The 25,165-nt window shown below is 40.7% G+C and overlaps 1 protein-coding gene across 1 annotated transcript in view; it reads right to left on the bottom strand.

Annotated features, from left to right (window-relative positions):
- dis3l2 (DIS3 like 3'-5' exoribonuclease 2) overlaps window positions 1–25,165 on the bottom strand; it is a 307,738-nt gene that overhangs the window by 80,790 nt on the left and 201,783 nt on the right. The window contains exon 14 of the mRNA XM_059945389.1: window positions 24,818–24,897. Within this exon, the coding sequence (XP_059801372.1) occupies window positions 24,818–24,897 (80 nt within the window). The remainder of the gene's footprint in view (window positions 1–24,817; window positions 24,898–25,165) is intronic.

The raw sequence follows: 25,165 nt of genomic DNA, 5'->3' as shown, positions 1-25,165 counted from the left end.
AAGTACAGGACTGAAGCTTTTGTGAACATAAAACAACTCTCATGCTTTATTCATAAAATCTTACATTGGCCACCCTGACGCTCTAGGATGTTACTCATTGAAATGTCAACCAACGCAGTCACTTTGAAGCTGCCAGAGTTTTGGGAGCAGCAAGCTACTACTTCCAGTGGTATGGGTTCCAGCTTCCAGGGTCAGCTATTGCTCATTATGGACACTCTTTCAAGGTGATGCTTCTTGTGTGACACGACTGTTCAAGTGAGTGCTGGGGTTGAGCACCACATTTCCACAACTGGATCACCCCACACACCCGTACGCACAGACTGGACTCAGAAAAGCCTGAGTTTGCTAACACAGAAAGGCTTGGCATTATTCGCAGGTCGAATAGCCCCTCCACAGGATCCCCAAGCCTGATGGTGGTTCCCGTCAATGTAGCGATTACCACCGCCTTAACGAGGTCATCACCCCCAATCTTTACCCAGTCCCACATATACAGACTTCAAAGCATGGTTAGCCAGAAAGATAATTTTTTTCTGGTGGACTTAGTCAGGGGCTACCACCAGGTGCCTGTGTGCTCTGAGGACATTCCCAAAACTGCTGTTATAACCCTGTTTGGCCTATTTGAGTTTCTGCACATGCCGTTTGGTCTGAAAAATACAGCACAGACATTCCAGTGACTAATGAACTTGTGTTAAAAGAATTAGATTTTCTTCCTGTTTACCTGGACAAGATACTTGTCACCAGTGCATCCAAAACCAAACACTTATCACATTTCCGCACACTTTTCGAGCACTTAAGCCAACATGGCCTGATTATTAACCCCCGCTAAATGCCAGTTGGGTTCTTTTAACTATTGACTTCCTTAGTCACTGCATCACCACAGAAGATGCAACACCCCGTCATCAAAAATCGCCATTATTATGGACTTTTCACTGCCCTGCAAGAGTTTTTAGGTATGGTGAATTTCTATCACCATTTCATTCTGCAAACTGAACAGCTCCACTTGCATTGTGCCCTTAAAGGCATACCCTACTGGCTTCATGACAACATTTGATGACACCAAATGAGCTCTTTTGAACATGACTCCAGTGGCACACCCACTCCCCAACACACCTATAGCCATCATTGCTGAATGCTCAGATTATGCTGAGGGTGCTTTGCACAAATAATTGGTCAGAGGCATGTGGCACCTTCTTCAGCAGGGAGCTTCACTGCTACCCCACTCCTGAGAGGAAGTGTAGCATGTTTGACTGTGAGCTTCTTGGTCTTTACCTGGCCGTCCATATGTCAGTGTTAAGTGATCACAAACCCCTCATTCACACAATGGCCAAAGCATCAGACTCTGGCTTACATTTCGGAATTTGTGATTGACATAGAACACATCGAAAAGTAATGCTGTGGGCTGACTGTCTCTCACGCTCCCGTCAATGCCATTGGCATCGGGATTGACTATGGCAGCATGGTAGCTGACCAAGCTACCAACCCATAGGTCCAGGCTTACAGGACAGCAGTCAAGAGCCTGTGGCAGGCTGACGTCAAGTTCGGAAATGCATAAGTTCCTCTCCTGTGCGACATCTCAACCAGCTGCCCTTGTCCCATAAGCCCCCTTACAATGGTCCGTTCTGTGTTTTTATTGTAGGGTAAACCTGAATGTATTTCTGTAGATTACCTTAAACTGGTCCACCAATTCCTGGATTGCTCCACTACCATAATCCCTGCATCACAACATAACCATATGTGTGAGTCAGCACACCCCTGGAGATGTCAGAGGCACCGGCTACCTACTCCAGCTGAAGCACATATGGCATGAGAAGAGCAACTCTTAAGAGCTCCAGACAGCCTCACAATGCCGGTTTTGGTGAATTCTGGTGGGGGGGGGCTGTGTAGGGTAATGTAATGGGAGACAGATGACACGTATTGTTCATAATATAAATTGTTCCATATAATTCACAAACACTGTCATTGAGTTGTTGTGTTCATCTTAAGAGATGGTGTATGAGGTAATGATGCCAGAGTAAGGCGACAGGTTTTAGTTGGTTGGTAATAATAGTAAATGGCTGTGGCATTTTTAAGCAAATAAAAGGACCCTCATATACTTTATTCACTAAACCCTACAGTTTCACAGTACATTCGGCCCTCCTTATCCGCAGAGGATTGGTTCTGGGACCCCTGCAGATACCAAAAAACATGGATTCTCAAGTCCATTATTTAACCAGTCTCAGTGCGGTGGACTTTAGGACCCAGCAGAACCCCAGACGTTATTTAACCTGTCTCAGTGCGGTGGACTTTAGGACCTGTCACAGCTCTGAATCCTCAGTGTTTCTGTTCACGAAAGTAATCAAGATCACTATTGAAAATAAAGTGGAAGTAATAAAGCGATCAGAAAGAGGTGAAATGCCATCGGTCATTGGAAAAGCGTTAGGCTATAGCCGGTCGATGATGGGAACAATTTTAATGGAGCATGTGAAAGGCCCTGCCCCAATGAAATCTACAATGATTAATAAGCAATGCAGTGGTTTAATAATTGAAATATGTATGTTTAAGTGTTTTATATGCATAAAAGTAAAATATATACTATATACTAAGAAAAATGTTTTACTAACTGACGCTAAATAATACTGGATGTACCTGTTCCGACTTCAAATCTGACTTAAAGACGAACTCAGGAACAGAACTCATTCATAACCCGGGGACTGCCCGTACTTTTAAATCATCTCTAGATTACTTATAATACCTAATACAATGTAAATGCTATGTAAATAGTTGTTATACTGTATTGTTTAGGGAATAATGACAAGAAAGAATAGTCTGTACATGATCAAACAACGAGTGCTGGAGAGGGAACTCCTGGGTTCTCCCGATCCGCGGTTGGTTGAATCCGTGCATGCGAAACCCGCTGATAAGGAGGGCCGACTGTACTATCTAAATGTATTGACGAGGGCATGTGCAGTTAAGTTGTTGACATTAACTTCAGTAAGCCCTTGAAAGGTGTGCCAGATGGGCACTTGCCCCAAAGTGTTAGAGATCATGTGATCTAATGGCCGAAACCTGGAGACTGGAAGTTCCAAGGCCTGTCCAGGGATCGGAGGAGTGAGTGAGAAAGAGTGAGATGAGTGAGAGTGAGAGAGGGAGAGTGAGTGAGTGAGTGAGTGTGCGTGCATGCGTGTGTTTGTGTTTTGTGGTGTTTGTTCTGTTGTTTGTGTTCAGTGCTGCTCTGCCAAGCACTGTCAGCATGCTATGTTGGTGCCGGAATCTGTGGTGACACCTGTGGGCTGCTTCCAGCACATCCTTAAGTTGTGTTGGTTATTAACATATACAGCGCATTTCACTGTGTTGTGATGTACATGTGAGTCTGGATCTGAATATTCTGAATAGCTTACTCTCTTTGGATACTAACACTATCTCAAATTTCCCATCAGTCCCTCCTGAAAAACCTGAGTTTAAAAACTCAGCCTTGTAACCATTTTCCAATCTTTCTAAAGTCCAACAATTGCTGTTGCCTACTACAACAGTGCTCTATTTTCCCAGAATCCCTTCAGTTTTCAGTACCACTCACAGGAGGGGAACAGCTCTCATCAATGACAAAAATGATATATTTTACCATTTTGATGAAGGCAGTCTTTTGTGCATAGCTCCCAAGGGAATCATCAAGCGCTCCCGTTTACAATTACTACCCCTGAAATCTCCAGACACAGTGAGTGAACAACATTGTTTCAGGTCATTTAAAAGAACTAGTGCCTTCAGAACTGACATGGGACTCAGACCACCCAGGGGCGAGGGCAGCAACCAGAAACTCAGGGAGTACCTTAGTTGTTTTGAGAAACGTGGCTGCAGTGAGGACTGCTGGTAAAACTGAAATGTTATGCCTTACCATACCCTTTACCCCCACCCAGTACCATACTCCTGGGTAACATACAGGCTCTGGGAAATAAAACGGAAAACCTCAGAGCAAGACTGCAGTACAGGATGGATATCAGGGAATATTGTGTACTCTGCTTCACAGAGGCCTGGTTCAATCCCAACAGTCCAGACGAGGGACATCACCATTTAGTGTAGTGGTCACAAACCAGTCGATCTTTGAGACTTTCCCAGTAGATCCTGAAAAAAAATGAAAAATGCGCACTGGGCAGAAAAGACGGGAAGCAAATCCCCGCAACCTGGAAACAAACTCTCCACGCAAACAGCTCTCTGCAGCGGGAGCACTGCTACATCACCATTATTCTAATCGGCATCGATCATATTACAACACTTCTCCCCCTTTAAATTCCAACATTTCCCAAATGTAAAATAACTGGGAAACAAAAAACAGTGGTGTTATTAGCTTGTGTCCCTCTGAAACTTATACTAGTGTCTCAGTAACAGTTTACCAATACAAAACACCTGAAAAACGTGGCAGGTTCAACATTCAGTCTAACAAAGGAAAATATTCAGTCTGTCAGGAGATTTGCGAGGGCACTGTGCTGCAACAGATGAAAATGATTAAATCTAAGTACAGGAGCTGTCTCACTGACGACACCTCACAGACTGTCTCAGACTGACCGTCTGTAGTTATGAGCCAAATTTCAGGGAACTAGCAGAAAGTATTCAGCCCCAGTCATCACACTGAGTGCAGCAGTCAATTTTTATTCATTTATTTTCCGTGTTGAAAATAAAAGTAAATAATGAAACATAGAATTAAACGTGTTGTAATGTGAGCATTATAAAAATAAGTAATACCAATTAAGATAATGGTAACATAGCAACATTCCCACCATGGAAAGCCGCCTGCGACGAGAGACTGCTTCTGGGGCTGCAGGGCTCCACTTCAGGTCCCTTCTGCCCGGTGTGCATGCGTGTGTCTAAATGATTTAGTAAGTCGATCTTGCCTTTCATTAAGGCTGAGGTAGGAGATCTTGGGCTTAAGACGGTTGGCGACCACTAATTTAGTGCATGGATTGGACAGCAGCATCAGACAAACTCAGAGGCAGAGGCGGCAGCGACTGCTTATCCTGCTGCTCAGAACTGACTGTTCTCTCAGTACTGTTTCCCTGATCTAGAACATCCGGCAGTTAAGTGCCACCTGTCCTACCTACTGAGGGAGTTGTCTGCCATCATCCTGGCAGCAGCATACATTCCGCTTTTGGCAAAGGTCAAGCTGACATTGGAGGAATTGAGCACCATGAGACAGTGCACCCTTAGGCCTTCCCAATCATCACAGAGGACTTGAACCAGGCCAGCTTGAAGATGTTGCTGACAAACTACCATCCATATGTCACCTGCAGAACCAGAGGAGCCAACACACTCAATCACTGCTACAGCAGGATCAACAATGCTTACCTTTTCACCCCACTCCTTCACTTTGCACTTGGCTGCATTTCTACTCCCAGCATACAAGTGAGACTGAAGCCCACAGCATCATAAGACCATAAGACATAGGAGATGAATTAGGTCATCTGGCCCATCGAGTCTGCTCCGCCATTCCATCATTGCTGATGTGGCAACAAATTCCACAAATTCACCACCCTTTGGCTAAAGAAATTTCTCCATACCAATGGTGAGTACTGCAAAGGTACGGTCAAGGGAGATGGAGGAGTGTTTACAGAACTAGACCATATTCAGTTCTGAATGAATATGGCATGGTCATATTGAGGGAGTGCAGTGTAGGTTCACGAGGTTAATTCCCGGGATGGCGGGACTGTCATATGTTGAAAGATTGGAGCGACTGGGCTTGTGTATACTGGAATTTAGAAGGATGAGAGGGGATCTGATTGAAACATATAAGATTACTAAGGGATTTGACATGCTAGAGGCAGGAAACATGTTCCCGATGTTGGGGGTGTTCCAGAACCAGAGGCCACAGTTTAAGAATAAGGGGTAGGCTATTTAGAACAGAGTTCAGGAAAAACTTTTTCACCCAGAGTTGTGGATCTATGGAATGCTCTGCCTCAGAAGGTAGTGGATGCTTTCAAGAAAGAGTAAGTTAGAGCTCTTACAGATAATGGAGTCAAGGGATATGGGGGGAAGGCAGGAACGGGGTACTGATTGTGGATGATCAGCCATGATCACATTGAATGGCGTGGCTAGCTCTAATGGCTGAATGGCCTACTCCTGCACCTATTGTCTTTTGTCATTACCAACTACATCAAGACCTGTGTAGATGAGTGTATGCCTTTGACAGCAAAGCAAGTCTTTATAAACCCACAACCCTGATTAAACCAGGTGATTCGCAGTATGCTGAAGGCTAAATTGGTTGCATTCAAGGTCAGTGATCCAGAATCCTATAAGAAGTCTAGGTAAGACATATGGAAGGCCACTGTGAGAGCGAAAAGGCAATTACATGTGAAATTACATACCACAGGTTTGGTAGAGTTTGCATGCCATTATAAGGTGAAATCTAACAGCACAAGTGGCAGCAATGCTCCATTTACTGATGGCTTTCATGTCTGCTTTGAAAGGGAGAATAACAGTACACGAATCCCCATGACATCCTGCAACCCTGTGATCTCTGTCTCAGAAGCCAGCATCAGAACTTTGTTCAAGAACATGAACCCCCACAAGGCATCAGGTCCTGACACCATACCTGCCAAGGTACTGAAAACCTGTGCCAACCCACTGCCTGGTGTGTTTGGATCAGGTTCTCGAACTGGCGTGAATAATTTCAGTCACTACTATTCTGAACTGATATATGACTTAAAAACTCACTCTCAAGGTCAGTTTGCAACTCATGTTCTCAGTATTATTTTTATTTGCACATTGGTTGTTCATCAGTCTTTGTTTATGAATGACCTTTTTTGTAAAATTTTACTGTATTTCTTTGCTTTTCCTCAAATGCCTGCAAGCAAATGAATTTAAAGGCAGTATATGGTAACATACACTTACTTCGATAATAAATTTACTTTGTTCAAGGACATCTTCAATCTCTCACCCCATGGTTTGAAATTCCTACCTGTTTCAAAGGGGCAGCAATCATACCAGTGCTCAAGAATAGCAGGATGAGCTGCCTCAACTAGTAAGACTCAGATCCACCATAATGAAGTGCATTGAGAGGATGGTTATAGCTAAAAATAACCACTTTCTGAGCAAGGATCTGGACCTGCTGCATTCTATGTACCACAACAGGTCTACAGCAGATGCAATCTCACTTGCTCTCCAATCTAGCATGAAGCACGCAGACAAAAGCAAAAAAATAGAGTACAACAGACTGTCATTTCTCAATTATAATTCAACATTCAATACCAGTATTAATCACCTCATTATCACTTCTAATCCTGGGCCTCTGTATCTCCCTTTGCAAGTGGATACTCAACTTCCTCATCAGAAGACTAGTCATAAAGGCCAGTTGTAATTTCTCCTTGCTGACAATCACCACAGGTGCACTTCAACAATATATGAGCCACTGCTCTAATTTCTCTCAATGCACGATTGTGTAGCTGAACATACTTCAAACACCATTTATAAGTTTGTGTACGACACCGCTGTAGTTGGGACAAACACAGTATGCAATGAGGTAGTGTACTGGACAGGGATAGATTGGCTGGTTGCTGTAACAATGACATCATAATAAGTGACAGCAAGACCAAGGAATTGATTGCAGACTTCAGGATTGGGAAGCCAGGAAAACATGCACGTCCTCATTCAGGGGGCAGTGGTAGAACAAGTGGGTGGCTTTAAATTTCTGGGCATCAATGTTTTGGAAGACCTGTCTTGATCCCAACACATTGATGCAATCACAAAGAAGGCACGCCAGTATCTCTACCTCTATCTCTATACGTAGGGTTTGAGTTAGTGAGTTAGGATCATGTTATGTTGGTGGCAGAAGTGTGACAACACTTGCAGGCTGCCCTCAGCACTGTGTTGGTAATTGATGCAAAACAATGCATTCATTGTATGTTTCAATATTTCGATGTACGTGTGACATACAGACCTAACCTGTAATTTTTAAATCTTTATTACTTTCAAGGAAGAGGTACAGGGACCTGAAGACCTACACTCAATGATTCAGGAACAGCATCTTCCGCTTCACCATCATATTTCTGAGTAGTCCATGAACCCATAAAGACCACCTCATATTTTCCTTTACTTTTACGCTATTTATTTACTGTGTGATTTATAATAATTTTATGTCTTTGCAATGGACTGTTTCCATGAAACAACAAATTTCACCTCATATAAGATGGTGACAAGAAACCAGATTCTGACACAATACTGTATCTCTTGACTATCAGACAGCTGAATTAGTCTACAGTCATTTAATTTTATTCTTAACTATCCAGAGAACCACAAGCAATGGGGCCTCAACACATTCCAACACTATTACCTAGCACGTGTCCAAAAGCTATTTTCAACCATCTCCTTATTTTATCTACAGCCTATCCTTTACCTCCAGTTCAACCATGTCATTATACTCTCTATATTTGGCCATTCCACCATTCTAATGTACCACTACTGAGATTTCCATCTCTATAAACTTAAGGTAATCCGAAGCAATCCTCTCCATGTTCTAAATTATCATGTGTCCTATTCTCCCATCATTTGTAGTAACAAGTGTATATATGTCTTGAATAAATAATTTAGTTTTTTACAATTCTTATCCTGGCTTTCAAATACTTCAAATCACATGTCCTTCTTATCTCTGCAACTTCCTTCAACTCATTACAATGTTTAAGATATTCTATTTCAATTACTCCGCCATAGACAACCACAATCCTACAGTCCTTCCTGGACATCTCTATGTCACTTAATGTCTTCTTCCTTTTTTGACCAAGTCCTATGTGTGAAAGCTTGTATGTTTTGCATGAGTTGCTGCTAAAATAATGACTAAAATTGCTTTAAAGTCTGTTACTTCAGTGAACAATGTATACGAACACAGGTATCATTTGTAATAACGTAGTACCATTTAGCATGTCCAACATCCATGTATATAATTTAGAGCTTTATATGTATTTATCTAGTAGAGCAATCATAAAGCATTCCCTTACTTCTGGCTTCTATTCATGCTAGTATCTTCCCTATAATACCATGGGCATTAACACCTCAGATCCCGGTACACAAATGATTCATCCGACACCGTGCGAATTAGACGGTAATATTTTTCCCCTTGTACTGTCTTGCTATTCCTGTATCAGTGCTCTTGAAACACACACTACATTTTCCTAGTTCCCCTTCTATTGTTTGGCAAGAGATTGCAGGAGTTCCTGGAAAACGATTTGGAATACTGTTGCTATCACACATGGGCATAGTGGCTCAAGTTCATTATAGGAGACAACACCTTTACAAAAGTAAGAGGACAACTCACTACTATGCGACATCCGCCTCAAATTACACTAGAGAACACTACAACAAAGAATAAGGTAATGCAATCTTCAGAAATGCAAAGTAAATTTATGATAAATAATGCAATTTTCTTGCAAACATTAAAGAGCTTGTCAGTGTCCTAAAATGGAGCAACAATCCATGTTCTTGACAGTGACACTTGATTCTGTTAGAGTAAAACTAGCTGAGCTCATAAACTGATGTGCCTCAGGGAAAGGATTTTCTGTTTTGGAAATACAGTATGTGTTAATACTTAAAGCCAAAGTACAATTAGCTAACTCATTTAAGCACTGATTCATGAAATCAACGTGCCACGTCTGATTAGAGAACACTGCTGATCATGGATGAAGTGTTTTCCTTTCAGAAACATGTAAGCCAAAGACAACAAGTGACTAACAGGACAATTTTTTCTTGGTTCAGTATCCCTCAAAATTGGACAAAATTTTTCCACAGTTCAATGCAGACTACAATGTAAAACTTCTGTCTGGTGTTGCTAAAATGTAGGAAGACATGTCTTGAGAACAACAATTCTTGGCTGCATCATTACTTCAACATTTGTGATGATGATTTAACTGGTATGTTATTGCAAAAACTTGATTATGATAGAGCACCTTCTTAAATCTAATAATCAAAGAACTGCAACGGGACTAAATTACTTTAATCTACTTCTATACAAGACAATATCGTGGAATTTTGTGAGTAACTCACAGTTTAAGCATACACAAGCTCAAATCCTATTGCAGACAATGCAGAATAAAAGATTCATAATTTAGACCACAAGACATAGGAGCAGAATTAGGACATTCGGCCATCGAGTCTGCTCCATCATTCCATCATGGCTGATTTATTATCCCTCTCAACTCCTGGTTTCTCTGGTAACTTCTGACACACTGACTAATCTAGAACTTACCAACCTCTGCTTTAAATATATCCAATGATGTTGCCTCCACAGCTGAACATGACAATGAATTCCACAGATTCTAGCTACAGAAATTCCTCCTCATTTCTGTCCTAAATGGATGTCCCTCTATGCTGAGACCGTGCCCTCCACAATAGAAAAAATCTTTCCACATCCCCTCTATCTAGGCCTTTCAACACTTGGAAGGTTCCAATGAGATCTCCCCCTCACTCATTGTTCTAAACTCCAGAGAGTGCAGGCCCCAGAGGTATCAAATGCTCCTCATATGTTAACTCTTTCATTCCTAGAATCATTTTTGTGAACCTCCTCTGGACCCTCTCCAATGCAAGAACAATTTTTCCAGTCCTATGTCATCTGTTTCTGAGAATTTAATTTCATATTTTACCAAAAGATCCACCCACCCCATCCGTCTACCTGCCTGTCCTTTTGATACAATGTGTATCCTTGGATGTTAAGCTCCCAATTATCTTCTTCCTGCCCTGATACCCACAATGTCATACCTGCCAATCTTTAACTGTGCTACAAGATCATCTACCTTATTCTGTATATTGCATGCATTCAAGTACAATCTCTTCAGTCCTGTTTTCAATACCTTTTTAGATCTTGCCCCCATGTTATGCTTCAGCTCATACCATTGAATACAATTTTGCCTATCATCTGCCTGTCTTTCTTTGTGGTCCCCTTAACATGTTCTCTAAGGAGCTGCAGCTTGATGCACTTCATGCAGATGTAGTTATCAAAGAGTCTGGAGTTCCCTGGAGATCCTATACCTCACACAAAGGACATACCTCTAGTCCTGGATCCATTCTCAATACTCTAGTCCAAATGACAAAGAAAGAGGAAAAATAGACTTTCTAGAAACTTATCTAGAGTCTCCTCCTATTCTCACCAAAGCTTGTTGAGCCAAAGCCTCCCACTCCAACAATGGCCGCTCCCAGATTGTTGAGATTAATACAGATTAATCTTCCTTTGTGGCTACTATAATTCTGAATCATAATCACACATTTTATGTTTTTCCATCTGTTATGAGGCTTGTTGCTGGCACTCTTGAAGGCTGTAGATTGACCAGTTGACCTTAATGAAGATTGCAATGAGGGAGTTGATGTAGATGCCAGCATTTTGTAGTACTCAGGTATTTTCAAACTCTGTTGTTAGTGGCCAATTTTACCCCAATATTGTTTGTTTACTTTCCGCACTTCCAGATTCAGGTTTCTTTATCAGGTTTTATTTAAAGGATTATATGGGTCGGCACAACATGGAGGGCTGAAGGGCCTGTACTGTGCTGTAGTGTTCTATGGTGTACATCACAACATACCAAACAACCTAAACACCCAAGGATGTGCTGGTGACAGCCTGCAAGTGTCACTACACAGTCTAGAATCAACATAGCATGCCCTCAATCTTCAGTGGAACAACACAAGCAGCAACAACAAAAGAAAACAAGATAACAACAGCAAAACAAGCCCCACTCCCATCCACCCACTCACACACACACACAGAGGCCTTCAATCTGTTTTATAGTCCAAAACAGACAGCCTCTGGGCCTCAGACCTGCAGACAAGATGCCCCAGGAGCATTGGCCTTCAGACTTCTACCTCTAGACATCTCTGGACTTAACTTCCATCTTTGCAAACTGGACTTCATTGCCCTCCAGATATCAAGCCAGGACTTGCCAATCAAGGGTTTGGCCTGCCAGGCATCAACTTACAGGCTTGCTTACACCTCTAATCCCAATGACTTGGGGTTCACAGGCCCTCGTGGCTCCTGCCTGTACAGACCTCTCAAATGGGACTCACCAACCTGGGGATCTCTGATCTCCATCCTCAGCACCTGCTGACATGACTTTAGGGATCCCAGGACTGGCAGATCATGGGTTTGACCTCTAATTCTTAACCATAGGACTGGCTAATCACAGTTTGACTTTTGGGCCTCAACTTCTAGATTTACATTCCACATCTTAACATTGTCTCTACAATATTAAGGGCACGGAGCAACCACTCCCCACTGAACATTGACGGCTCCTCGGTAGAGATCGTTAAGAGCACCAAATTTCTTGGTGTTCACCTGGCGGAGAATCTCACCTGGTCCCTCAACACCAGCTCCATAGCAAAGAAAGCCCAGCAGTGTCTCTACTTTCTGCGAATGCTGAGGAAAGTCCATCTCCCACCCTCCCATCCTCTTCACATTCTACAGGGCTTGTATTGAGAGCATCCTGAGCAGCTGCATCACTGCCTGGTTTGGAAATTGCACCTGCACTGTTTTTGTGCACTTTATGCAGTTCTGGGTAGGTCCGCAGTCTAGTGTAGCTTTTTTTTTGCGTAGTTCAGTCCAGTTTTTGTACTGTGTCATGTAACACCATGGTCCTCAAAAACATTCTCATTTTTACTATGTACTGTACATAGCAGTTATGGTCGAAATGACAATAAAAGTGATTTGACTTGACTTCATCTGTTTATACTGTACAGCTACTATCTATATAACCAACTTCTATGTGTTTCCATTCTGGTTTCACTCCCATCTCTCAAAACTTCCTGATCATTTCTTTCAAACCAAAATTTATCCTACTTACAGCATGGAACTGCTCTGGCTAAAGGTTAAAACAGCACCCTGCCATTACATTCATCCTGGATGTGGAAGCTCTGGAAAGGTTGCAGAAAAGGTTGCCTGGATTACAGGACAGGTGCTATAAGGAAAGGTTAGCCAAACCAGGTAGTAGTTTGAATGGCGGGGACTTATCTGTTCCAATATAAAATTTATGAGGATGTTAGATAGGCACATGAACATCCAGAGAAGAGAGGAATATGGACCATGTCAAGGTGGAAGGGATTAGGTGTTATTAGCTTAAATAGTGTGGCACAAGATCACCTCAACTTAGAACTTTAACTTAACCAGATCTGTCCCTTTCCTTCCTAATCGCACCTAACAAATTCCATCCCATCTAAGCCCTTAGCAGTATGGAAGACTCAGAATTTACTAGGAAAGCTAAAACCTCCAACTATAACAGAGCAATCACTCTTGCAGTCCTCTGAGCTAACGCTGCATTTTGTTCCCATTACCTGTAAAGGGAATAGTACAATAACAACAAAGTGACCGTCCCCTTCTCATTTTTAGCTCCACCCATGCAGCCTCATTGAGCAAGCAGTCAAAAATTTTATCTCAAGTTACTGTTGTGATTAGAAATGCAAATTTAACTCCTCTCTCCCCTTCACCTTAAGCCCACTTATAGTGCTTGTACTGTTAAACATTTAGCTGCCAGTCCTGTCCCTCCCTTGGCTATTTCCCGTAATGACTATAATATTCCAATCCAATGAAGCTATCCATGCCCCAAGTTCATCTGCCTTCCCTGTCAACATCTTGAAATGAAATGAATTAATACAAGTTAATCCAACAATCTTTCCTCGCTTCCTGCTATGCTGTCTGCCTTGTCTACTGACCTGGTCTCCTCATGGCCTGCCAACTTAATCCAACCTGACCTCCGGATCGCTGACCTGTGACTGCAGAGCAGTTCATCCTGGAGTCCGAACACAGGCTCCTGCTCCCAACTCTCTTCATTCTCCCTCATCCCGGCCCCTAAACCCTAACCTGACCCCTACCTCCCCATGCTGTTTTCTAAAGCATCCCTATGAACCTAAAAAAAAAGCAAACCCAGTCTGAACCTTGGCATTGATGGACATCACAACTCAGTGCCAACTTGACCTGAACAGTGGCTCCTGCACCTCATAATTTATAACCCTAACTCTCCGATTCCTGTCTGAGCAATGACATCATGTACAATGCTGCTCAGCACCATCTTGACCAGATTATTCATTTTAATTAAATGGGGTCTTGTATGAAATATTTACATCAACAGCCATCCCAGACACACATACTAAGAAAAGCTCCTTAAATGCGAGAACATGTAAGAACAGGAGTGGGTAACATGGTCATTCAAGTTAGCCCTGCTATTCATCAAGATTATGATCTGCAACCTTGGCATCATTTTTGCACCAAACTTCTTGATTTCCATAATAGCCCACTTCATAATATCTGGCAGAGCACTGATTCAGTATTACACTTTTGGTTCTTCCACCTGAACACTCCCTAGTTGTTACCACACTGTGTTTTGATTAAGACATCACTCAGGGAGCACGCTGCTATGCTGGGAACCTGGCATGATCTCCTGCATTTCCCACTGTTGTGCCGGGAACCTGCTCTCTCAGCAGAATGGATGCTGCTGTCTCCCTCTCTTTGTTTAGCTGCGCAGCTCTCTTGCCCAGAGCCTTCTCTATGGTAACATGCTCAATGGCCAACAACCACTTTTCAGCTTGTTACCATAGAGAAATCTGAGGGCTGTGGAGAACTGTACAGCCAAACAAAGAGAAAGTGAGGCAGCAGCTTTCATCACATCCAATTGAAGGTGTAGAGAAAAACTGTTGGATCTGGGCTGTCTGTAAACACAGGGAGGTGATACTGCCAATTTCGGGCAATGATCTAGGCTCACTGTGCAATAAGGTGCAGTCCTATGTTCATCTCAGTGCAGAGCAGCAAAGCCACTCATCCTGGCTTGTGCAGGAATAGTCCTCACGGCACCTAATCTGCCCCAGTGAGCTTTGAACAGTTCTTCTCTGTGGGAGCACGAGCAGCTGGCAGGGGTTTACACCAGATTCCTGTTCACGTTCTTTCTATGCACGTTGCTGTAATGATTCATTTTAGTGTTGATTTCAATTTAGGATATGATATAAGTGCTCTCATTTCTGGGAAATATTCTGAGCACTAACTGAAGTACCAGTGTATCAGAAATCCACTGAAGTATTTTGAATGAACAGAAATGTCTGAGCTTCTGCAGCTATCCAGTGTAGAAAATTGCAAGAGTTCACCAGCTGTAGACTGAATAAATGTCTCCTTGTCTCTATCCTAAAGTGCCTACTCCTTACTCTGAAATAAAGCTCCATGGTTTATTGCATCTCAGGCAGGGAAAACATTTTCCTGGCATTTTTGAAAACGCTTCAAGAATTTATGTTTTTTTTTTGGGATATCCTCTCATTATTCTAAATTCTAGGGAATACAAGCCCAAAATACTCAATTTCTCTTGATAAAGCCATCTCACTAGCCCTGGAACCAATCTAATGAGTCTTTGCTGTACTCCATGTCATATACTTGCTTTCTCGGATAAAAAGAACAAAAACATACACAACACCGCTGGTGCGATCTTACCAAGGCCTGAGACTTTGGAATAAGACTTCCCTACTGGTCTATCACTTGCAGAACCTGAACATTATCCTTTAGCGACTCGTAAATAAGCACACCATAGTCCCCTCGAACACTGATACTACCCAATCTCCCACCATTTAACAGAGACTCTACAAAAAGGAGAATGTGACATTTTTCCACAGTTTAATCCCATTTGCTGTGCTCAACACCGTCCTGACGAAGGGTCTCGGCCCAAAACGTCGACAGTGCTTCTCCTTATAGATGCTGCCTGACCTGCTGTGATCCACCAGCATTTTCTGTGTGTTGTTTGAATTTCTAGCATCTGCAGATTTCTTTGTGTTTGCTCATTTATTCACACTCTGCTCTTTGATTAATTCTCAAATCATGTCTGATTCTGCCCATTTCTCAAACCACTTAGGAAAATACAAATTCAGAATATCCACGAGTTCCCCTTATATATTCTAACCATCAAATCGTAATCCTGAATAAAATATCTGAATATTTTAATTCCCTTGGTCTTATGCAGTAACTTCATAGAACCTATATAATTTTGCAACATTAGTAAAGAAAACATAGATTTGATTAATTTCACATCTAACATAGAACAATACAGCACAGGCACAGGCCGTTTGGCCCATGATGTTGTGTTGAACTAATTCAACTAATAATTACATTAAACTAGTAATTAAATCATAATATCACTTTGGTTAGCTAACCTTGTAAGTTTGCGCAGGTTATAAAATTGAGGATGAGAGGCCATTTTGATAATTTGAGTCCAGATAGGGCAAATTCATACAGAGGGTGGAGCACAGAATGGAATAAAATACAGCAAGATAGCCAATGTCACAGAGATGGATTCAGGCAGTCATAATAATGAAGAAACTGAGAACGGTTCTAAACTCAGGATCAAGTGCCATGGTGAAGTTACATACAGCCTAGGTCGCCAAAATTGACTGAATAGGGGAAAATGAATGAATTGCAAGATTACCAGCTTTCAATTGATTCAGGACAGAACATTATTTTGGTGTTAACGAATTTATAATGATTGGTTTGAATTTTTATTGTAATTAAACTTAAATTCTTGTCACCTCATCCTCCTTTAACCCATCCAAAATCCCTTCCCACAATCTCACTTCAGCAATACACTTTCAGTATGATGAATACACATTACACAAATTTGAGCTCCATCTACTTCAGCTGAGTTTTAGAGCCAGTAGCCATGCTCTTGATCAGACATTTCCTGTACACCACATTTTTCCCTGTAATTTGATAGTTTAATTGTCTTTCCTGCATGCTAAAAACAGTTTCCATACTTTCCTTGGGTTGTTTTCCATATGTGCATGTTGGAAAGAATTTGATCCAAGGTTATAAATAACATAATTAAATACTATACACATTCATGAGCAATCTTAAAGGATATTACACATTGCAAGGTGCATGGAAAGACTGCATTATATTGCAAGATTTATACCAAATTCGTTTACATTTATGTATATTCCACTGTTAACATAAGAAATATTATGCACAGTTCATTAATGAGTATAGAGATGAGAGACCTCAGTACCCAAATAGTGCTTTTAGGCAAGGCAACACTTCACCTGCAAGTCTCCCGGGGTTATCTGTTGTATCTGATGCTCCCAGTGCGTACTTCTCTGCATCGGTGTAGACTGGGGGACAGTTTCATCCAATATTCAATCAATATTCATTGCTCTGTCTGTGACAAACTGCAGGATTTCCCAGTGGCCTCCCATTTCAACTCTATTTCCTATTCTGAAATATCGGTCGATGGCTTCCTCTGCTGCCACAATGAGGCCACTCTCAGATTGGAGGAGTAACATCTCCTATTCTGCCTGGGTAGCTTCTAACCTGATGACATGAACATCAATTTCTCTATCTTTTGATTAATTTCTCCCCCTTCCCCCATCTCTATTTTTTCATTCCCTATTCTGGCTCCTCTTCTATTCTCCTCACCTGCCCATCACTGCTCTCTGATGCCTCTTCTCCCTCCCTTTCTCCCATTGTCTACACTCCTCTCCTACCAGATTCCTTCTTCTTCAGCCCTTTTATCACCTCCACTTCATTACCTCCTCCCCCAGCCACAAACCTCCCTCTCACCTGCCAGGTTGTACTCCTTCCCCTCCTCTGAACTACTTTTTCTGGCGTTTGTCTCCTTTCTTTCCAGTTCTGATGAAGGTTATTGCCCTGAAGCATTGACTGTTTATTCCTTTCTATAAAAACACACACAAAATGCTGGAGGAACTCAGCAGGTCAGGCAGCATCTATAGAAAAGAATAAACAATCAATATTTTGAGCCGAGAACCTTCTTCAGGACTGGAAAGGAAGGAGGAAGATGCCAAAATAAAAAGGTGGGTAGGAGAAGGAGGATAGCTACAGGTTGATATGTGAAGCCAGGTGGATAGGTAAGATAAAGGGCTGGAGAGGAAGGAATCTCACAGCAGAGGAGAGTGGACCATAGGAGAAAGGGAAGGAGGAGGAGACCAAGTTGGAGATGATAGGCAAGTAAGAAGAAGCAAGGTGCCAGAGAGGGGAAGAGAAGAAGAGGGGAGGGGATTTTTTTTTACCAGAAGGAGAAATCAATATTCATGCCATCAGATAGAAGGTTATGCAAATGGAACATAAGTGTTGCTCCTTCACCCACAGGGTGGCCTCGTCTTGGCACAAGAGAAGGCCATAGAATGACATGTCAGAACAGGAATGGGAATTAAAATTAAAATATTTGGCCACTAGAAGTTCTGCTTTTGGTGGATGGAGCAGAGATGCTCGAGGAAGCAGTGCTCCAATTTACAATGGGTCTCACCAATGTAGAGGAAGACATATCGGGAAACACAATAGACAACAACCCCAGCAGATCTGCAGGTAAAGTGTTGCCTTACCTGGAAGAACTGTTTGAAACCCTGAATGGAGGTGAGGGAGGAGGTAAATGGGCAGATGTAGCATTTTGGCTGCTTATAGGGATAAGTTCCAAGAGGGAGATTTGTGGGAAATATAAACAAGGAACTCATGTAGGAAGCATTCCCTGCAGAAAGTGGAGTGGGGGGGGGGGGGGGGGAGGTAAAGATATGTTTGGTGGTAAGATCACTTTGGAGATGGCAGAAGTTGCAGAGGAGGATGTGTTGGATTTAGAGGCTGATAGGGTGGTAGGTAAGGACAAGAGGAACTCTATCACCCTTAAGGTGATGGGAAGATGGGGAGAGCACAGATATTGGGGAAATTGAGGAGATGCAGCCAAGGGTAGCATCAATGTTGGAGGAAGGGAAACCTGTTCTTTGAAGGGGGAGACTACCTTTGATGTCCTGGAAAAGAAAATGGCATCCTGGGAACAGATGCAGCAGAGACAAAGAAACTAAGAAAGCGGAATAGCATTTTTGCAGGAGACAAGCTGGGAAAAGGTATAGTCAAGAGTCACCGTGGGAATCAGTAGCTTTATATGTTGATCAACAATTCATCTCCAGAGAAGGAGGCAGAAAGATCAAGAAAGGGGAGGGATGTGTCAGAAATGGACTAAATGAATTTAAGGGAAATTAAAGGCAAAGTTGAAGAAGTAGATGCTTTCCTTTCCATAGATGCTACTTGCCCTGCTGAGTTCTAGCATTTGTGTGAGTTGCTCTGGTTTTCCAGCATCTGTAGGACCTCTTGTGTCTCAGCTAAGTTTGTTGCCTATACTTCCCAATCACAGAAACAAATAGGAATTACTGACATCCGAATTTGTTAAATTGGACAGAATTCCATTATCTAAGATTATGACAATGTCAAGTAATGTTTATAGATAGGAAGGATAGCCCAACACAAAGCAATATATGAATATTTGATATTTTTTGCTCATTTTTTTTGTATTTGCACACAGCTTGTTGACTTTGGCTCATTAGTTGTTTGTCCATCTTGTTGGGTGTGGTCTTTCATTGATTCTATTACTTGGAATTACTGTGTATGGCTATAAGAAAATAAATCTCAGCCTAATATATGGTTGCATATACAATATGTACTGTGATTATAAATGTACTTTCAACGTTGAGTGTTAGAAGCAGTTCCCCAGATTACCATTATTGAGCAAGTGAAACAGTACATTACCCATGGCAATGGATCATTTAGCTCTACAACCTGAAATGCTCACTCACCTTCTCTCTCTACAAGTGCCACCTGACTTCCTGAATGTTTTGAGCATTTTCTATTTACATTTTATCACTGGACTGAAAAACTGCCTGAGTAGGAGCTACAGAACATGTTACTTTCATTTTTGAAATGTATATTCTGAACCAGTACATTTCAGTTGTTTCTTCAAATGCAAGATTATGTACACAAAGCTAACACAGGCAAAATAAGTTTGAGTTTAAAATTGGGTAAAACGAAAGGAAAAAACTAAGTATTTTGAATTCAAACAATTTTCATCAGTGATTAAAAATGATATTATATTTGCAAAAATTAAATATCAGTGCAATAACCCAGCAGTAGTTAAAACTAACCCCACCATAATAATTACCTATTCACTTCACTCAGCATGACTTAATGTTTTTCCAGTTCAATTAGTGGGTGACTCCTGCAACTTTATATGTATTTAAAAACTGAGAGTCTCAGTGTGGTATAACTTGTTCAACAGTACTTCAGAATACAGATTTCATAACTGTCTTTTATCATGTTTACGTGTACTTAAAGAACCAATTTAAACCATATATAATACATACATAGCAATTATCTGTTTTTGCAACAACTTGTTTACATTTGTTGATAAAACATTTGCTAACTAATGTTATTCCTTCTTCCCCTGGTACTACTCAAATGATGAAATTGCCCTCGTGTCCAGTCCTTCAACATCTTAAGGTCAACACTTTCAACATTACCAACAAATAATAAACCTGTCTCACTTATGAAGTGCCACATCTGGAGAACATTGATGGCTTTTCACTTCTTTCTTTAAGGTCTTGTGCAAAAAAATCTATTATCTGATTATTCTCAGTATATAAGTTGTTACAAATTAGTGTGATAATATGATCTGGAGTATTTTTACTATGTCCTACGGTTACCTGAGTTACGTCCACAAGCATAAACCTACACATCTGGACTGCAGAGTTGGTAACATTTAAGTGCTATGTTACTCAAACTTTCCTGACAGCAGCAGAGTGCTTTTGAGGCTTTTTACACACACTGTCATCACTTGCAACAGAAAGTAGTCTTGTCTTCCAGACAGAGTGATGTTTGTGAAGTGTACTCCACTGAATGTTGGAAATACAGTACAACATATGTGATTTTAATCCAGCAAACCAAAATTAGACCCCCAATGAATGGAATCTAAACAGGGAAGTATAAAGGATGAAGTACAAATTAGATTTAAATGATGCACAAAAACAAAAATAACAGAAAATGTTTGAAACATTTTGTAATATTCTAGCAGATAAATGCTGAAGATATGACATTCCATGCAAAAAAATACATCAGGACAAAACAAAATAAAAATTTCAAGACCAGTACTTCATACAATTCATTTACTCCAGAGTGCACCATCCCTAACGTCTGATGCACTTCGAAGAGGACAGGGAGACAACTTCCGCAAATTCATGCCACTGCATTCAGATGCCAAACCTGGGTGAGGAACCAGTGCACTTTCTAGGATGCTCAGTTTCCCTGATATTAACTTTCATATTTTGTTCTTAATTATGAATCAGACCTGAGAAAGCATTGTTGAAATTAATTTTCAATAATAGTGATGGCTGTTTGCCTTACTGTCAATCCTATTTAAAATTAGGTCCAATGAGCCTATCCCTTACGTATTAACTGGGACTAACAATAACAATTGTTATCGAAAGTACAGTTGCTTAATATTACCCAATATTTGGTTTCCTTTGAAGACCTGAATGGATGTTCATCACAAGGATTGTGCTTACATTTTGTTTAGCACACAAGATGCTAAGAATTTTCAAGAACAGTTGATTCCATTTAATTGGGCCATTAGTTAATCAGGGCAGCTGCTTATTTGGAAGAACTCTTAAAAAACAAAAACTAATTGCGAAAATTGCCAGGATCCCCTTTGCCGTGTTGGATCACTATGCTGTTTAATTGAGGCAGCACACTTGCCAAACAGGTCCTAACTTGTGTCAGTCGTGCGCACTTGTGTTAGACGTTACATCATGTTTAGAGCGATCAGTTTTTAAATCAGTTGTGTGTGATTTTTGTCACTGATGGTTGGCTAGAAATAAGCAGTAAGACAATTTCAAACTGTTTTGTGGTTTCAGGCATTCAGGTTTGGTGATGCCAGAAATGGCTGGGAGTGAAAATGAAATTATTTCACTACTTTAGCAAGATAGGAACTACAAAGAAGGTACTGCCAATCATCTTGAATGTTGCAATGAAAATGATGATCTGGAGGATATAATCATTGATAGCTTTGTATAAGGGCAGTCCATTATATGCAATTGGTGTCTGCGCTGATTCTTTTCTTTGCATACACTGGATGAATTCATCTGTCAATTACTCTTAGGAACTAATACAGTTTTATAGTTCTGTAGTATTAGTAGTGTTCCAATTTATTATGTATTTCATTTAAATACATAATTTGTTACTCAGTTTGTCTTTCTGTTTAATACCTTTTTAACTATTTCCATGAAAATTTGACCAATTGGGGCAGCTGCTTAATTGGGCAAAAATGTGCTGGTCCTGATGTTTCCCAATTAACTGGAATCCACTGTACCACTGAAAAGAGTAACAATAACATGTAAGATTACCTTGAGGACGCCAAGTGAAAGAAAAGTGCACAATGAAGGTCCTAAATATTATACTATTGTATGCCAAATCTAAATAGCATTTTAAGTAAAATTTCATTATCCTCTTTAATACATGCAAATTATACAGGGTTTCATTATTTTATGGTCTTATGTACTTACTATTGACAACGTAAAAGTAGTAAGCACAAAAGTTGCATTTACAACTACTGTATATTAATAGTTTTGCAGTAATATATTATTTTTAAATATTACTCTCCAAAAATGTGAAATTATACTCTAGTTCATGTTTTTGGTATGATGGTTCACTGTGTTTGCATGCTTTGAACTCTGCAGTTTGCACTCTTTTTTTATGGTCAATAACAGTCTATAGGTAGAAACCTCAACTGTGCTTTTGTACATAATAGTTGTTCTTACTTTACTGTACCAGATTAATTGCAAACTATATATAAAAATTATATGCAATATTACTAATTTCATTTGTAGGCTATTCTGCACACAAAGCAATTACAGGAGCATGCTTGGCCACTTGAGCAGTTTAGGATGAAAGAATACAAGGAAAAGGTACTGGGGCCCCAACTGTTTTATTCAGGATATATCACTGCTTGGATTTATTATGATGCAGGTGGAATATAATCTTTTCTCTTTTATCACCTTCTCTTATGGCTGGGCAAATTATAGTGGTATTGATTTATTATTTTCAGACATATCAAGATATAGTGGAAAAACTTGCCTTGCATAGTTTATGCAGATCAAATCATTACACAGTGCATTGAGCTACAATAAGGGAAAACAATAATAATGCAGAATAAAGCTACTGAAAAGTGCATTGAGGATAAATGATAAAGTGCAAGATCATATTTAAGTAGATTGTGAGGCCAAGAGTCCATCTTATCGTACAAGAGGTTTGTTTAAGAGTCTGATAACAATGGGATAAAAGGTATCATTGATCCTGGTTGTAAGTGCTTTCAGACCTTCATATCTTTTTCCAGATTGGGTGAGGGGAAAAGAGAAAGTATCCAGACAGGAGAGCTCCTTGAAGATGCTGGCTGTTTAACCGAGGCAATGAGAAGTATAGACAGAATTCATCAATGGAGGAGAGTCCAGTGATGTGCTGAACTGTGTTCACAACTCTCTGCAATTTCTTGCAGTCACAGGCAGAGTAGTTGCTGAGGGATGCATTAACTCCCAGGATCTGGAATTCGGGGGAAACAACCTGATCAGTGCATGATCTAAGGACACGGCCAAGGACACAATCCAGACCAGTGCTTTCTGTGAGTATACCATCACAATGTGTGATGTTACGTCCACAACGGTGACCGTACAGTCAGATGGATTGGAGAGTGTCAGGATTTCTTCTGTTCAAAACCTGTATAGAAGGTGTTAAGTTCATCAGGAAGGGATGCTCTGCTGTTGGCGGTGCTTTCTGACTATATTTTGTAACCCAATCCACTATGCAAGTCCTGCCACAGCTGACAGCTGGACTGAGAATGATTTGGGCTGATACTGTCTCCTATATACTATTTTCTATAGCTTTACAGAAGTCATATCTTGATTTCTTAAAAAGGTCATCGTTACCTGATTTGATGCTGCCAACCTAGATTTCAGAAGAGAGTGGATTTCCTGGTTCAGCTATGTTTCCAGTTTGAAACACCAAGATTGTTCTCTTTGGTATATAGTCTTCAACACACTTGCTAATAAAATCTGTGATGATAGTGACATCGTCATCTAGACTGCAGCTGAGTCTGGACCAGTCTACTGATTCAAAGCAATCACATAAAATCTCATCTGTTTCCACAACCAGACTGCATGTAACTTACTGTTCTGGATTCTCCAGTTTCAGCCTCTGTTGTATACAGGGAGTAGGAACATAGCCTGGTGGTCTGATGAGGGATGCTCAGTAGACATTTTTGATGGTTGTGCAGCAATGATTCAGGGTGTTTGGGCCGCTGGTTGGACAGGAGACGTGGTGGTAGTATTTTGGTAACGCACTCTTGAAGTTAACCTGGTTGAGGTATCTGGTGATGATGGAAAGGGCCTCTAGACATCCCATTTTAAGGCTGCTAACAACTAAATATAGTTTATTGAGTGCAAGCTTTGTGTCTGTTTTGAGGTAGGATGTAAGCTGCCATTAGGATAGCTGAAGTGAACTCCTGTGACAGGTAGTATGGGCGACACTTCACCACTAGATATGCCAAGTTGGGTGGGCAGGAACTCAACATCACGTCCAAGAACAAGGAGTTGATTAAGAAGCATACACCTCTAAGTTTGCCTGAGAACAATGTAAGATCCACCCGATGAAATGAAAAGCCCTCAGGTTGAATGGCGCTGTCAGGTGAAGTAGGTCTAAGCTACATTTCAGTGAGACACAGCACTCAACCTTGATATCCAAGATTTGTGCAATCTATGTTTTCTCCCTAAGTTAAAATTTATTTGTTTTGTTATTATTCTTGTTTCTTATGATGAAAAGAAGCAATAACAAAAACTCTCCCAATGACAACAATGTGCTATATTACTGCACTATAACATACTTTATTAAAAATATCTGGGAAAAAAAGCAAAGTGAAGTGCTTCATATTTAGTCCTAGCCTTTTAGCGCATCTTAGCAGATAACATAAAATTGACAAAAGGGACTTAATTATGAAACTGAAATTTCTTTAAAATATTATTTATAATAAGGATATCTTACTTGTTGCTGTCTTTATATTGATAAACATAGCATCCTTGAGGCATTCCTGTCTCTTTGTCCAAGGTAAAGGCAATCTTCAACTGTAAAAGAGACACATTTGATAGCAATGTACTATTTCAAATAGTATTGACAGATATTAATTCTACATATAATCCTATCTAAAATACAACTCCATTTTGATAATAATAAGGTACAATAGGTTGGTGTGGTTTTGTTCATTCTTTGAATGATGCTCAAGCTCAACCTTCCAATGAATATATTCCATAGAAGAGTGGTCAGACATAAAAATGGGATAAATAACAACACTCTGATTTTCAAAATATACAGAAATCAGGTTAAATACATAGA

Source organism: Hypanus sabinus, chromosome 2, assembly GCF_030144855.1.
Source record: "Hypanus sabinus isolate sHypSab1 chromosome 2, sHypSab1.hap1, whole genome shotgun sequence".
NCBI lineage: Eukaryota > Metazoa > Chordata > Chondrichthyes > Myliobatiformes > Dasyatidae > Hypanus > Hypanus sabinus.
The sequence above is the reverse complement of the archived record's forward strand: the minus strand, read 5'-3'. Positions and strand labels throughout refer to the sequence as shown.